The sequence below is a fragment of the Lissotriton vulgaris genome, chromosome 10 (assembly GCF_964263255.1).
Source record: "Lissotriton vulgaris chromosome 10, aLisVul1.2, whole genome shotgun sequence".
In the NCBI taxonomy this organism is placed as follows: domain Eukaryota; kingdom Metazoa; phylum Chordata; class Amphibia; order Caudata; family Salamandridae; genus Lissotriton; species Lissotriton vulgaris.
The window spans coordinates 999,916,501-999,931,128 of NC_141698.1; the positions used below are offsets into that span (position 1 = coordinate 999,916,501).

The 14,628-nt window shown below is 46.8% G+C and overlaps 1 protein-coding gene across 3 annotated transcripts in view; it reads right to left on the reverse strand.

The window, feature by feature from the left end:
• Positions 1–14,628, reverse strand: part of PHKA1 (phosphorylase kinase regulatory subunit alpha 1) — a 1,293,387-nt gene that overhangs the window by 576,922 nt on the left and 701,837 nt on the right. For all 3 annotated transcript variants that reach the window (XM_086942009.1, XM_086942008.1, XM_086942010.1), the window contains exon 20: positions 6,442–6,536. In XM_086942009.1, the coding sequence (XP_086798135.1) occupies positions 6,442–6,536 (95 nt within the window). The remainder of the gene's footprint in view (positions 1–6,441; positions 6,537–14,628) is intronic.

Below are 14,628 nucleotides of genomic sequence, written 5' to 3' on the forward strand. Positions count from 1 at the left end.
ATTGTTCAAATGGACCAGGCAGGATTCATACCCAAGCGCAGCACCACTCATAACCTGCGGAGGCTGGCACATATCTGGCACACCCCGTGTTTAATGGATGACTATTATGCCTTAGCATTGTTAGATATAGAACAGGCCTTTGACTCTGTGAAATGACTTTATTTGTGGCAGGTCTTCCGAAAGGTTGGGGCAGGAGGGGAGATCCTTAAATGTACTAGACTACTGTATACAACCCCTGTGGCAAGAATTAGAATGGGCAACTTGGTGTCCAGACCATTTGTGCTCTGTAGAGGCACCCGCCAGGGGTGCCCGCTTTCTCCACTTCTGTTTGTGTTGGCCATAGAGGCGCTGAATGCTTCCTTGTGGTACAGACTGGGATACAGGGGAGTCAGGCTGGGAGAGACCAATCATGTGGTCTCTTTATACGTTGATGATCAACAAGTCTTATCTACAGCAACTGACAAATTCGGTGCCACTTCTACTGGCAGAGCTATGGAGATTTGGAGGCATCTGGACTCTGGATCAACCAGGAAAATCCAAGCTAATCCCCATTGGCCGACTAGCAGTAGTGTCGCAATCTGAGCTAACAAAGGGGGAACTGCCAAGGGTGGGTGAAGGAACAAGATATTTGGGGATACAGCTGGCAAATACGGCATCTGTGTACTTCGATCTCAACATTGGCAAACTGATAGAAGGCATAAGCGGCTCCATACGGTTCTGGCAGGACTCACCATTGTCACTTATCGTCGAATTGCAATAACAAAAATGATTGCTTTACCCAGATGTCTATACGCAATGCAATACTCGCTGTACATCATCCCACAACACTATTTCCGGACACTTGATCATCTCCTGATAGACCTCTCATGGGTCAATAACCGAAGTGGGTACCCTTAACAACGTTGCAGAGGACATGGGGTCGGGGGGGGACTAGAAGTTCCATGTTTAGATTTTAATTACATGGCCTCCCAATTACAGCATGCAGTGCCTTGGCTAGATACTGAAGACAACTGGGAGATGAACCTTCTGGCGGGTACGCATGATGGTTACATACTACCTGAAATTTTGATGCATGGAAATTGCACGACATATGGCCCTGATTTGGGGAACCGTGGTTCGAAGAGTGGTCCATCATGCTCCATATGCCTTTGATATGCCCCTATGGGTGTTACGACCTTTCGCCTATATAGCGGACCCTATGTCTGTTCGAAAGTGAAGGGAGGGAGAATGTCGAAGACTAGGTGACCTGTATATGGAGGGCAGGTTTATCACCCGAGAAGATGCAATAGCCGACTTTAACTTGGGAACAGGACAATTCCTGCAGTATGAGAAGATCTCAAGTGTGGCTCAGGAAATCTGGCCAGGGTTTCCAGCAGAATCCCCTAGTACTAACACAGTGAAAGTAATGCTATCTATGGCTCAGGGTAGACGATTAATAGCACACCTATATAGAGCCTTGAGAGATGACTTGCGGAGTACTGCAGGGAAAGCAGATATGGGACGCTATACCTGAGGAGCTGCTATCTAATATAGACTGGGAAAAAGTTCAGGAAGGGGTTCATACAGTCAGCTCTAATGCATGATTTAACACAATATAATCTGGTTCACCAAGGATACCTCACCCCGACCACACAACATACAATCTACCCTACCAACCGTGATGAACGCCTGAGATCTCAGTTACAGGCAGCGGAATTTCTCCCTATGGTTTGGACTTGCCCCACACTATTTTCATACTGGAAAATGGTGATCACACACCTTCAGAGAGCCACGGGATGAGTAATTACTAAAGAGATCCGACAAGTACTGCCGGACCTAATAACCCCAAAAAAATAAGCAGGCGTTTCCTCACATTGAGATTAGTGCTAGCAAGCTGGCGTATTGCTAAAACGTGGCTCAGACCTAGGCCCCCACAGGTAGGGGAATGGATGAAACATATGTACGAATGGGCGACTGTGGATAGGGTGCGAATGAAGATTGTTTGTAAAGATTAAAAAAAATTAGAGGAGGATATCCCGGTATGGTCCCAAATGCTGGTAGAACTTATAGAGCAAAATTCAGGGACTCAAAGGTCTGCGGGTGAGACGGGGCTCGTATCGGTGTTGGGGAGTCCGGAAAGGGAATTGGCATGAATTAGTGCTCACTGCTAGTGAATGGCAGGCAACAACCATGTACACAGTCAAATTGATAATGTGGCTCTAGGTCTAAAGTGAAAGTCGGGAGGGGGAGTGGGAATTCGGAGTTGGGATTGGCAAGATCTATGTAAGGATCATGAAATGTATATTATGTAGATGATGTACCACTGATGTGGAGAAGCAGCTGGTAATGCGGAATCTTCCTTGTTTTGTCTCCTTAATTTGTACAGTGGATTATTCTGAATGGCGGAAGGCGATATGTTATCCTCCTTTATTATGAGTGGGAGGGAAGGGTGAGGAACTACGTTGCTGTCAGTATCTGCCTGCACATGATGTATATGTGATTAACAAATGGCAATAAAGTTTAACCTTTAAAAAAAGTTTGACCAGAAAGTGTCACTCGTTTTGCGGAAGCAGTAGCTAAATAATATTGTTTTGCTTAAGTAGCCAGATTTCTCTTTTAGGTTTGTCTAATTCCTTTAATTAATATGACAACCCTTCAAAAATATTTTCAGCTTACTCATGGTTACCATGCACATTGCTAGGAGGGCAATTTCTTACATTATGCAAACTCTGGGAAAATAGTTTGCACAATGTATGGTGTTTAATTCTAAGTGAAAGAGTAGACTGGTGATAGAGGTGATAGAAACATTTAAGAAAGTGTCAACTAGGAATACTATAACTTCTTCAGGCAACTGATTTGCCTTTTGAACTGTAGGCAGACTCTAGTCAATGTATGATTCCACTTAATTAGCACCCAAATAAGAGACATCTGGGTATTTACTTATTATATAATGACCATTTTTGCAACAATCTTAACTTAGGCTGAGCACTGAACTACAACGCCAAATATCTCAAACCATATGACACCTGTAGAAGGAGGAGGAAAGTAATCGTAGAAAACCAAGCCACACATCACTTTACATAACTAAACATACCTTACTTAGATCATCACACTAGAGCAAAAAATCTAAGAACACATCATATCTTCTATACTTTCAACAAATGAACCCATAGGGCCCAATATTCAAAAGTATATTTCCATAAGGTTACTTCCGCTAAATCTGAACTAGGAATTTACAGAAAAATCCTCCTAGATTTAGACAAATGCACACCCTATCCCAAGAGCTGATGAATTCACAGGTTAGGTGCAGCCAAAGGTCTCAGTACTTTTGATTTATGACACCAGAGTACTGGCAGATTGGTCTAACCCCTGGAGCAAAAGAGAAATCAGCATTATCAAACCCAGATGGGCATTACCAGTTCCATGTCCTCTTATTGTTTAGTCAATTAGCAATGAGATCTCAAACTCAGATGCAGTAATGCGCCTATTCATCTTAAGTCTACTCTACCTTTGATTAAAGAAGTATACCCCGGCACTCCAAATGTTTTAGTGTAGTTTAGTAACACATATTTAATCTAATTCCATAGGATGACTGTTTGTTTTTCACAGGTTATGAAAGATATTTGCAAGAAACATTAATACAATAGTTTAATAATGACACAGAACGCATGTCAGGTTTTATACAAAAAAGAAAAACACTTTTACGATGGCCTTTCCAAGCTCAATTGGTATAGCAATATTCAACGATAGATGACAGTCTCAAATGTTGCAGTTATGCTCGGTGAAGAAGATAGCCTACACTTGTTTCGTCATGAAGGTGACTTTTTCAAGACTTCAACGCCCAATCGCGAAGTTGTGTCACAAAACGTACAGTGTGTTTGACCTATTGAGCACGTAAAAGGTCTCGAGAGCTTCTGAAAGTAAGTCTCAGATGTTAATCATACGATAAATGGTTGAAACTTGAATACATAAGTAGGTAGAACTGTTAAGTCCATGGTCGGAATATTGACGTTCAGTATATTCACCTTGAGGCTATAGTCATTCAATTCAAGTGAGCCATGAAAGGTGAAGTTGCAAAGTGAAGACGTGTTGAAAGTTATATTTCAGGAACAGACCATGATAAGCCTGCTGCATTCGGTAGTTTGCAATCCAGTAGAACAGGTTGCAACTACTGGATTGCAGACTTCGAAATCGCCTACAGTCTCCCTTGGAGTAGAGGAGCTAATCTCCCCTGCAGTCCGCAGGCACAGACAGGCAGAGTCTGGTGCACCGCCTTGCAGCTCACTCACCCCACGGATGCCACAGACAACCAGGAAGAGGTACTCATGCTCTGGAGGGTCAGATTTGTTCCCTCGTCGTATGTGAAGACACCAGGATGCACTGGAGCCGTTCAGCACCAACCTCTGGGGTACTGGACACACTGCACCAAGCACCAACAGTAAGGGTGCATTACGGATTATCAGTGCACCATGGCCAAGCAGCCATCAAGGGACATTAGCATCACTGAGACCTACTTCATGAGTGGTGCTAGCTGCCCAGATTTTGCCCCTGCAAGCCGTTTGACCCTAACCGAGAGGACCAACTTTGCACAGCGAACCTAACCATTCTGCACCTGAGCTGCCTGACCTGGGTATCTAAGAACCAGCTGGGCCCCTTGCTCCACGACTCCTTGCAACCCAAGCCCCCATTTGGGAGCCCTCAGACGTGTCCCCAATCCCCCGGTGGAGCCAGTTTACAGGTGGACCCCTTCTTCATAGCTCTTAGCTACCAACTTCATCAGCACTCTGCTCCCAGTAAATTTCAGGCAGTCCCAGATAACCTGCTCGTAGTACTTTGGACATTGGCCCTCTGTCACCAAGAAGGAGAACCCCTGAAACTGACTGTAATTATCATTATGCATATATGACTTTTTCTTCCATAGGATAGTATTGTGTATCAAAGCGGACAACTTTGAAATATTTACTTCACTGCAAAAAATTGCTAACTACAACAGTACTTACTTTTGAACAAAGATATTGGTTCCACAACATATTTAAAAATGTGTTATTTTTCTAATTTGGTCTCGGATTTATTCTTTGAGTGTCTCTCATTTATTGCCTCAGTGAGTACAACACATGCTTAGCACTACCCTCTGATAAGCCTAAGTGCTTGTCCACACTACCACACATGAAAGAGTTAATTTAACCTCTGTAAGCCAATTGGGGGCCCACTGGACTCTTTAGACAGTGTACTTCTTTTTAGTGCACTACATAGCGAGGCAGTTTCCTACACCTCTTTAAAGCCCTCAATATGGTGCAGCATTGCCAATTGCCCTTGGGGGCACCAGCTGAGGAATCGGTTTCCTGGGCTGAGACCTTGTGGGTTAACAACTCACATTGTGATGCCCTTTAGTCTTCTAGTAGGTTTCAGGGGAGCAAAAGGGGGTAGAGTTCCACTTTATTTTTCTATGCTTTTGCTTGGATTTCATTTAGATTTACCAGAGGACTTTGAATGCGAACTTGACCGCTGATGGGATAAGCTTCAGGAGCAGGGCGAGCCCACATCCGCAACTTGAAATGTGATTCATGTGAATGCCGCAACAACTTCTTGTGTTCAGTGACATATAGTTTTACCTTCAGGTGCATGTGGAGACATGTATTTCACGACTTTGAGTCATGGCATGAAACCTGGAACTCACTTCCCACTCACCTTCGCCTCACTCAGAACCACCTAGCATTCAGAAAGCAACTTAAAACATGGATATTAGACAAGCAATTCCCCACCCTTCCTCAAGCGCCTTGGGACCCTCTGGGTATGTAGCACGCTATATAAATTATTTTGACTTTGACTAGACATCAGAGACATCTCGTATGTGTCTATTACCAATATTTGTTTACTGCAGTCACAGCATGGTTTGAAACCTACCGTTTTAGGAGGGAATATCATTCCTTAACACCCTAAAATTGGCAAACAGACAAGTTTGTAACAGAGATTTGGATTCACATCGAAGGGCACAGAAAGGAAGAGGTAGTGGTTATATGCAGTTAAGCTCCATCTTTTCTGGGGTGGTACAGTCAATGAAAGCCACACAGAGCCACCTAATGGCGTGCAGGAGTACTGCTGAAAAATGGTCCCTCAATGAAAGCCACACAGAGCCACCTAATGGCGTGCAGGAGTACTGCTGAAAAATGGTCCCGGATCCAATCTGGCACCTGGGGAATATTCTTAGTTGAGGAATTTGAAGTTAGAGGTATCCATGAGATTTTTTTTTTTTTTAAACCATTAGGAACTGGCCTTTAACGTCTTCGCATGTAAACTTGGTTGTGATGTGAAAGCGAAGATCTTGGTAGATGATCTGAACATCAGCATTCAGTCAGCTTAGAGAATAGTATTTCTCCAAGAACTAAAGGCACCTATTTCGAAACTAACTTTTCAGCTCTTTGATGACATACAAAACGTGGCAGGATTGAATTTTTATTTTACCTGAGCCTCTTTCAGTGGTGGATGTTTCGAGTCTAGTAAATCAAGGGAAGGCTGAGAAGACTGAAATAGCTTGGTTGGTAGGTACATTTGAACATCTGGAAAAGAAAATGTTAGTGGTATCAGCAAAAAAGCATCTTTTGCAAGCTGCTACATGTAATCAAGAAAAGCATTACATTGAAATGAAAAAAAAATTATATGAGCAAATGACAGGGTTATTTTCCACTTTGTGGTTTCAATGGCATTTGGAAACCCAAGGTAGAAAACTAAACATTATACACATCAACCCTTTCCATAATTTAATGTAAGCTGATCCCTTGGGCAGGTATCGGCAGGCAGAGAAGGAGTGTTATCTAGAAAAAACCACACACAGTGACCTGTAATTGCCCAACCCTACCACAGGGCTTCCCGTAACACACAAGGGCATCAAAATACCTGGTGTCCCTTTACCCTTTCCTACCATTCTCTAGGACTTTCTACTCCAACACCCTTGTGGGCTGGAGGGGAGGGCGGGGGGATTCTTTACTCACTCTTACAGAGTGGACAGCAAGTGCCATATACGAACGGAAATCAACTCTGCACTTGTACATGATAGTGTAGGGCAACTGTGATTAGCGGCTCTACAGTGACTCTGGCATTGCCTCACATAGATTGCATATGGGAAATATGGTTGACCACTTTGCTCCTGAAAACTGCTGGGGAGGTATCTGGTACATGAGATTTTGGAGGTCCCACTTAAGGTGCTCTGTTTATATTAAGGGAGAGCAAGAAACCCCTTTTATTGGAACCTCTCCACCTGCATGGTAGGTGTGTGAGCATTCTAGTTGTTGGTGGTGAATTCCGAAAGAGATCTAGCTATCCTTACTGGCCCTGACACTTTCAAGAAGCATTAAAAGTAAGATTGTAAAAGTAACATTATTACCACCTGAAGGTAGAAGACTCTTTTCCAAAGTCATCAGCTGCACCTATGCATTTCTATAGGACTTTCCTGTCACCATAGCTCTTTCATTTCTACCTCAAGCTATCAAGGTAGTTGTCCAAAATACTGAGTGAAAGTCTAGGTCGCCTTTTTGTCCTTCCCATTCACTGTGATAAATTAAAACCATGGGTTTGCCCTTGAATTTGTTTTTGCTATTGCAACTTAGTGCTGCTGTACAGGACAGTTTGGTGCAGTATTATTGACCACATTTGACCACATTAGACCACATTTTCTTTTAAGTGGTTCAATATATGATTACTGATGAATGGGACTCTCTACTCTGATTTGGAACATAGGCATGCCCTGGAGATGATCGTGTTTCAGAGGCAAGCTAGGAAATTCCAAAGTGTACCACAAAATCACTTAACAGTGCCTATCTATTGCTGTACCTAAGCTCCATGGGCTATAAACCCTCATTTATGCTGACTAATGCTCCTGATCCTCAAATGTTTATATTTAGATGTAAAAACTCCTGATCCGAGCAACCGCACTTGGGCTATCCATTAATTTTCTCGAAGTCCTGTTATGGGCAAAAAGTAACTTTAACAATCTAATGACATACGCATTGTGCTCACTATGACAGTTCCTGCATGGTGCAGTGTAGCACTTCAGCTGGGACTAACCTGAAACCCAGTCATTGCACCTCCTTTCACATTTCTTTTGGAGGATTTTGTCTGATCTCAAAATCAAGAGTGTTACTTTGATTAGAATGACAAATGAACTAACAAATTAATTACCTTCTGTATCGATATATATATGTAAGAGACATATATTAGTGATAGATTCCTTACCTTAGAATTACCGCCAAGCGTCAGACTGCATCAGGAGAATTCTTTCCTCAGCAGTACCTCTGTGCATCTGTAGGTGGCGTCGGTTGACTCCTCGTTCGTCGTTGGCATTGTGATCGCCGGGATGACGTCACGGTATCTACTTAAAAGCCCTGCACGCTGACGTCAGTTCTTTACATGACATTTCACGCCAGATGCGCAGAGCCATGCAAGACACTGACCACTGGTGCACTAAACTAGGGCCTGGAAAGGGAATACCTTACTCTAGAAGTTAGTTTGCAGAATGGGGAGGATGGGTGGCGCAGTAAGGAATCTATAATTAATACATGTGTCTTACAGATATATCATTACCGAAGGTAAGTAACATGCTCATCTGAAAGAGACAATTATAGGTTCCTTACCTTAGAATATATACCCCAGAAATACCAATCCCAGAGGTGGGTCTGCAAATTAAGTTCACACCAGAAAGTCCTGGAGAACTGAACGGCCAAAGAAGCCATCTCTCCGGAGTGGACTATCGAGGCAGTAATGCTTAGTGAACCTGTGCAGTGATGCCCACGTAGCTGCCTGGCAGATGTCAACGAGGGGGACTCCACATCCCAAAGCAGTAGTGGCTGCCATCACTGAGGTGGAATGGCACGCAGTCCTACCGGAGGCTCTCTTTTCGCCAAGTAGTAGCAGATCTTAATGCAAAGGACGGCCCATCGAGAGATGGTCTGTTTTTGCACCGCCCAACCCTTCTTGGCACCCACATAGCAAACAAAGAGTTGATCGCCCAACCGGAATTGTTTTGTGCGATCCAAATAAAAGGATAATGCAAGTTTTGGATCCAGACGGTGGAGTGTCTCCTCCTCCTTAGAAGGGTGTGGCGGCGGGAAGAAGGTGGGCAAAGGGATGGTCTGTCCTATGTAGAAAGAGGTAACCAATTTGGGAAGAAAAGAAGGTTTAGTTTGAAGGACAACCTTTTCGGAAGAACAGCAAGTGAAGGAGGTTTAGAAGAAAGAGCCTGCAGCTTCCTCAGCCTGCAAGCAGAGGTGATGGCAAATAGAAAAGCAGTCTTTAATGTCAAGAGTCTGAGAGGACAATTATGTAGGGGCTCAAAAGGAGCACACATAAGGTAAGTTAAGACCAGATTCAAGTCCCACTGGGGAATTACGAAAGGAATAGGAGGTAAGAGGTGAGTAATGCCCTTAAGAAATCTATTTACAATAGGGAACTTGAAAAGAGAAGGCTGATAAGGAAGGCGAAGAAAGGCCAAAATGGGTGAAAGATAGTCTTTAAGGGTGCCCAGAGCAGAGCCCTACTGGGCCAAAGAAAGAATGAAGTGGAGGACCTCTGAAAGAGGGGCAAGAAGAGGATCGACAGTATTTGCTGTGCACCATGCCACAAATTTGTTCCATCTACAAGCGTATACCGTTTTAGTGGAGGGACGTCTGGCTGCCAAGATGACATTACAGACTTTGAGAGGAAGGTCAAAAGCTGTCAGCTGTCGCTGCTCAATCTCCATGCAAGGAGATGGAGGCTGGACAGGTTCGCGTGGAGGACTGAACCCTGTTGTTGCGACAGAAGATCCTCCCAAAGAGGCAGTCTGATCGGAGGATTGATGGCCATGTTCAAGAGCTTGGGATATGAGACTCTTCGTGCCCAATCCGGAGCCACAAGAATGACTTGGGCCCGGTCGCGCTTTATCTTCTTCAGCACTCTGGGCAGAAGTGGTATAGGCGGAAAGGCATATAGAAGTCCGCAATTCTACTCGCAACGAAAAGCATCGGCGAGCGAGTGCTGCCTTGAAAATTCCAACGCGCAGAACTGCTGACATTGCACGTTCTCTCTGATGGTGAACAGATCTAACAAAGGCTCTCACCACTGCTGAATAAGACCTTGCACCACTTCCGAGTGAAGATGCCATTTGTGATCTACCAGGCACAGCCGGCTGAGTTTGTCTGTCCTGGCATTCATTGAACCTGCCAGGTGTTGAACCAAGGCCATGTCCAGAGGCGAAAAAGCCTCTTGACACAGGGTCCATGACCCCACCCGCTGGATTTGTTGCAGTACCACATGGCGGTGGAGTTTTCTGTGAACCTGCACTACTTTCCCCTTGAGGGAGGGAGGGAATGCTTTCAGTTCCAGACGGATCGCCCAGAGCTCCAACAGGTTGATGTGGGGTCCAGACTACGCAGGTGACCAGACACCCCTGATCTCTGCCTCTCCCAGGTGGCTGCCCCATTCAAGAAGTGGCACCAGTCACCACTGTAAGGTCTGGTTGGGGAAGGGAGAGGGATCTGCCTCTGACCCAATCTTGGTTTGTTAACCACTACTGCAGTTGTTCAGTCCCCTCGGAGAACTGGACATAGTCAGAAAGATTTCCATGATGCTGCTCCCACTGGAACTTCAGGTCCCACTGCAGAGCCCGCATCTGCCACCTGGCATGATCCACCAGCAGGATACAGCAGGCTATAAGGCCCATCAGCCTCAGTCATTCTCACTGAAATTCTGTATAGCGGCTGAAACATCAGACTCGCTGCTCGGGAGGATAGGCCTGACACTGCACTGTGTCCAGAACAGCTTCGATGAAAGGGAGCATCTGAGAGGGAGTCAGTGGAACTTTGGCACGTTGATAGTGAACCTCAGTGGGTGCAGGAGGTCCGCCGTAGTCTGGAGGTGGGAGACGACAGCCTGGGACAAGCCCGCCTTCAACATACAGTCATCGAGATAGGGTAAGATTGGAACCTCTGATCTGCGCAGATGAGCTGCCACCACTACCATCACTTTTGTGAACACCTGAGGGGCACTGGTAAGGCCAAAGAGGAGCACGGTGAACTGAAAATGCTCATGGCCTACTGTGAAATGTAGATAGAGTCTGTAGGCTGGCAGGACGGGAATATGAAAATAGGCGTCCTGCAAGCCCAACATCACCATCCAGTCTCTAAGGGCAGACAGGATCTGAGCCAACATGAGCATTTTGAACCTTCTGGAGGATGTGGTTGAGGGCCCGGAGGTCTAGAATAGGACGCAGGCCTTTGTCCTTCTTGGGCACGAGAAAGTTGCGGGAATAGCAACCATGATCTATTTCTGGCGCAGGGACCAAAGATTGTCGTATGGAGGGAGGGATAGTCTCAAAGGGGAGGAAGTAGCCTCTTCAGACTATTTGCAAAACCCACCTGTCCGACGTGATGGATTGCCAATGGGGGAGTTGATGGGGAATCCTGCGGCCCGCTGGCCATTGATGGGCCTTAAATGTCAGACTAGGAGGCTTTTGAGGCTGCGGCAGGGGGGTTGGGGGTGGGTGGGGAGGGTTCATTCTGGCCTGCCCGCTGGCTCCCAGACCTGTGAGGTCACTGGGTCTCACATCGAAGCCACGCAGAGGTTGGGCAGCTTGCGTGAACCAGTAGTTAGGTTGGGTCGGACGTGGCTGGGTGTCCCTTCCATAGCTACGATAGGGGCAAAAAGCAGACTGGAGTGGGCAGAAAGATGCTGCGAGGCCCAAGGATCTGGCCGTAGCCCGAGAATCCTTAAATTGCTCCAGTGCAGAGTCTGCTTTGTCGCCAAAAAGATGTCGACCATCAAAAGGCATGTCCAGCAAAGTTGAATGTCCATTCAACTTTGCTGGACATGCCTTTTGATGGTCGACTTCGACGTGGGCATCACTGCACACGTTCACTAAGCATTACTGCCTCGATAGTCAACTCCGGAGAGATGGCTTCTTTGGCCGTTCAGTTCTCCAGGACTTTCTGGTGTGAACTTAATTTGCAGACCCACCTCTGGGATTGGTATTTCTGGGGTATATATTCTATAAAGCAAGATGTCCTCAACCAGGCATAGAGCCTAAGGGCTACTGACGTGGCAATCCGAAAAGCAAGATGTCCTCAACCAGGCATAGAGCCTAAGGGCTACTGACGTGGCAATCCGAAAAGCAAGATGTCCTCAACCAGGCATCCGAAAAGCAAGATGTCCTCAACCAGGCATAGAGCCTAAGGGCTACTGACGTGGCAATCATTCTGCCTAGTGAATCGGTGGTATCCAGTCCACATTGAATCATGAATTTGGCTGCATCTCTCCCATCTGCCACTGCCTGGGAGAGAATGGGCCGGGTCTCGTCTGGACGGTATGGGAGTATCGGCCCAAGAAGCGCACGGTATTCATGGACCGCAGTGCCAAGCTGGAGGAAGAGACCATGAGCTTCCCAAGATGACCCAGCTTCTTGGATTCCCTATCTGGGGGAGGAGAAGGGAATGCGCCAGTGGAAGAAGAGGCTTGGACCACCAAGCTCTCGGAGGAAGGGTGTTGGGTGAGGAAAACTGGGTTGCTCGGACCTGGGCGATAGAGGCGGGCAATTGTCCTTTTCACAGAAGACGCTGTGCTAGGATTGAACCAGGTGCCAAGGAAGGACGTCAGTGAGGGCTTTGTAGAAGGGTAGAAGGGGTTCAGAGGAGTTTGCCGCAGGCTGAAGCACCTCTACCAGGAGGTTAGTCCTGACTGCCACTGCAGTGAGCTCCAGGCCCAAGGCACAATCACAGCGTAGGACGCTCCCTCCACCGTAACCAAGGTAGGGGAGAAAGCCAAGGTAGGGGAGAAAGCATGCCAAAGTATGGAGAAGTGTCCAGGCCATTGGCAACACCCAAGTCCTCTCTCCAGTCTGGCTCTTCGAGTTGGTCTGCTAAACGGTTCATCGACCCCTCCCAGTCTTCGTCACCACCTTCTGGGCGATAGGGAACACTAGGGATTAACAGGGGAATAAAAGTGTCCTCTCAGGGTCCATCTCGGGGGTGAGGATGGAGACGGCGTCGGCTGAGGGCACGGCTGACATCGATGTCGGGGAAGATTGAGTGTGATCGACCGGGTCGATCCGGGTCCGGATCCAAGGGGCCCTCCAGTGCCGGGGCCGGCATCAAAGTCTCAGGACCACTGATCGACTACGCGGGGCTTGAAGGCGCACCAGCGGAGTCATGCTGCCCAAAAACTAGGTGAAGGGCCTAGTAAAACATTTGGAGTCAGCCAGTGGACGTGCCGGCTCCCGTAAACGGGAGGAGGTGTGAAGTCGTACCTTAAGTAGGCCCCCGAGACGGTGCCTTAGAGCGACAATGCTCCAGTACCAGCATCACTTCACCCGAACGACAGGGAGAAGGCAAAGAGCACCATTGCTTCTTCGCGTACTTCTTCTTGGACTTACCCGAGGACCTTGAGGACTTAGTGCGATGAGGTGTGATGGCTCCGCGAGCGATCTCGAGACCTTTCTCGCAAATGAGACTGGGAACAGGAACGACACGGAGCTGACCGCCAGGCCTCCAATAGCTTTCGGGACCACCCCACAACAACTTAGGATTCATGACCCGGCAGTTGGACGACATCTTCGTGTCATAGTCGCGCTCCAAACACCAAAGGCACACGAGCTGCGGATCCGTCACAGACATCAGTTTGTCACAGGAATCGTAAGACTTGAACCCGGTCCGGCGTTGGGACATTCCTCGTGCACCAGTCGAAGACTCAAAAAAGAATTCGACAAAACATCGACAAAGATTAGTCAAAAAGTGGCTAAGGGGTAGAACTCTCCGGGTCTGGTCTAGGCTGGTGGAGAAAAAGAAAGAACTGACGTTAGAGCTCAGGGGTGGCGTCTAAGTAGGCACTGCGACATCATCCCTGCGATCACGATGCCGAGGACGGAAGCAGAGTTGACCGACGGGCAGGGGTACTGCTAAGACAAAAATCTCCAGATCCTGTTTGACGCCTGGGGGTAATTCTAAGGTAAGGAATCTATAGCTGTCTCTTTCAGATACAAAAACAACTGTTATAGGTTTTTCCAAGCTTTACTAGTTGCAATCAGTGACAACACAAAGAAGACCCATAATTCATTGCTGGCTATTCATTTATTTTATTTCTGGTATTTGTAGAGCGCGACATTCATCCCAAGGGATATCAAGGCGCTAAAAAAAAGAGAAGGCTGCTGAGGTTTATTCAGGAGGGGTTAGTATTTGGGGAAGAGGTGTGTTTTGAGTTTTTTTCGGAATGAGAGAAGGTTTACGGTATGTCTCAGGTCAATCGGTAATTCATTCCATCGTTTGGCCGCCAGGTGGGAGAAGGCCCGTCCTCCTGTCCTTGTTTTATAGATGCGCTTAGATTTTGCCAGGGCTGAGTTAGTGGATCGCAAGTTCCTGTTTGGGGTATAAAATTCAATTTTCCCTTGCAGGATTGTAGGGCCTGTTTTGTGAAGGGCTTTGTGCGCATGACAAAGCAGTTTGAATGTGGCCCGCTGGCGCATCGGCAGCCAATGGAGTTGTTTTAGGCATGCTGATGCCGAGTCACGTTTGCCTTTGTTGCATACCAGTTTGGCAGCCTGGTTTTGCAGAACTTGTAGGCGGGAGAATAGCTGCTCGTTCATTCCTTCGAATAGAGCATTGCCATAGTCCAGGCGGCTGACTAGGAGGG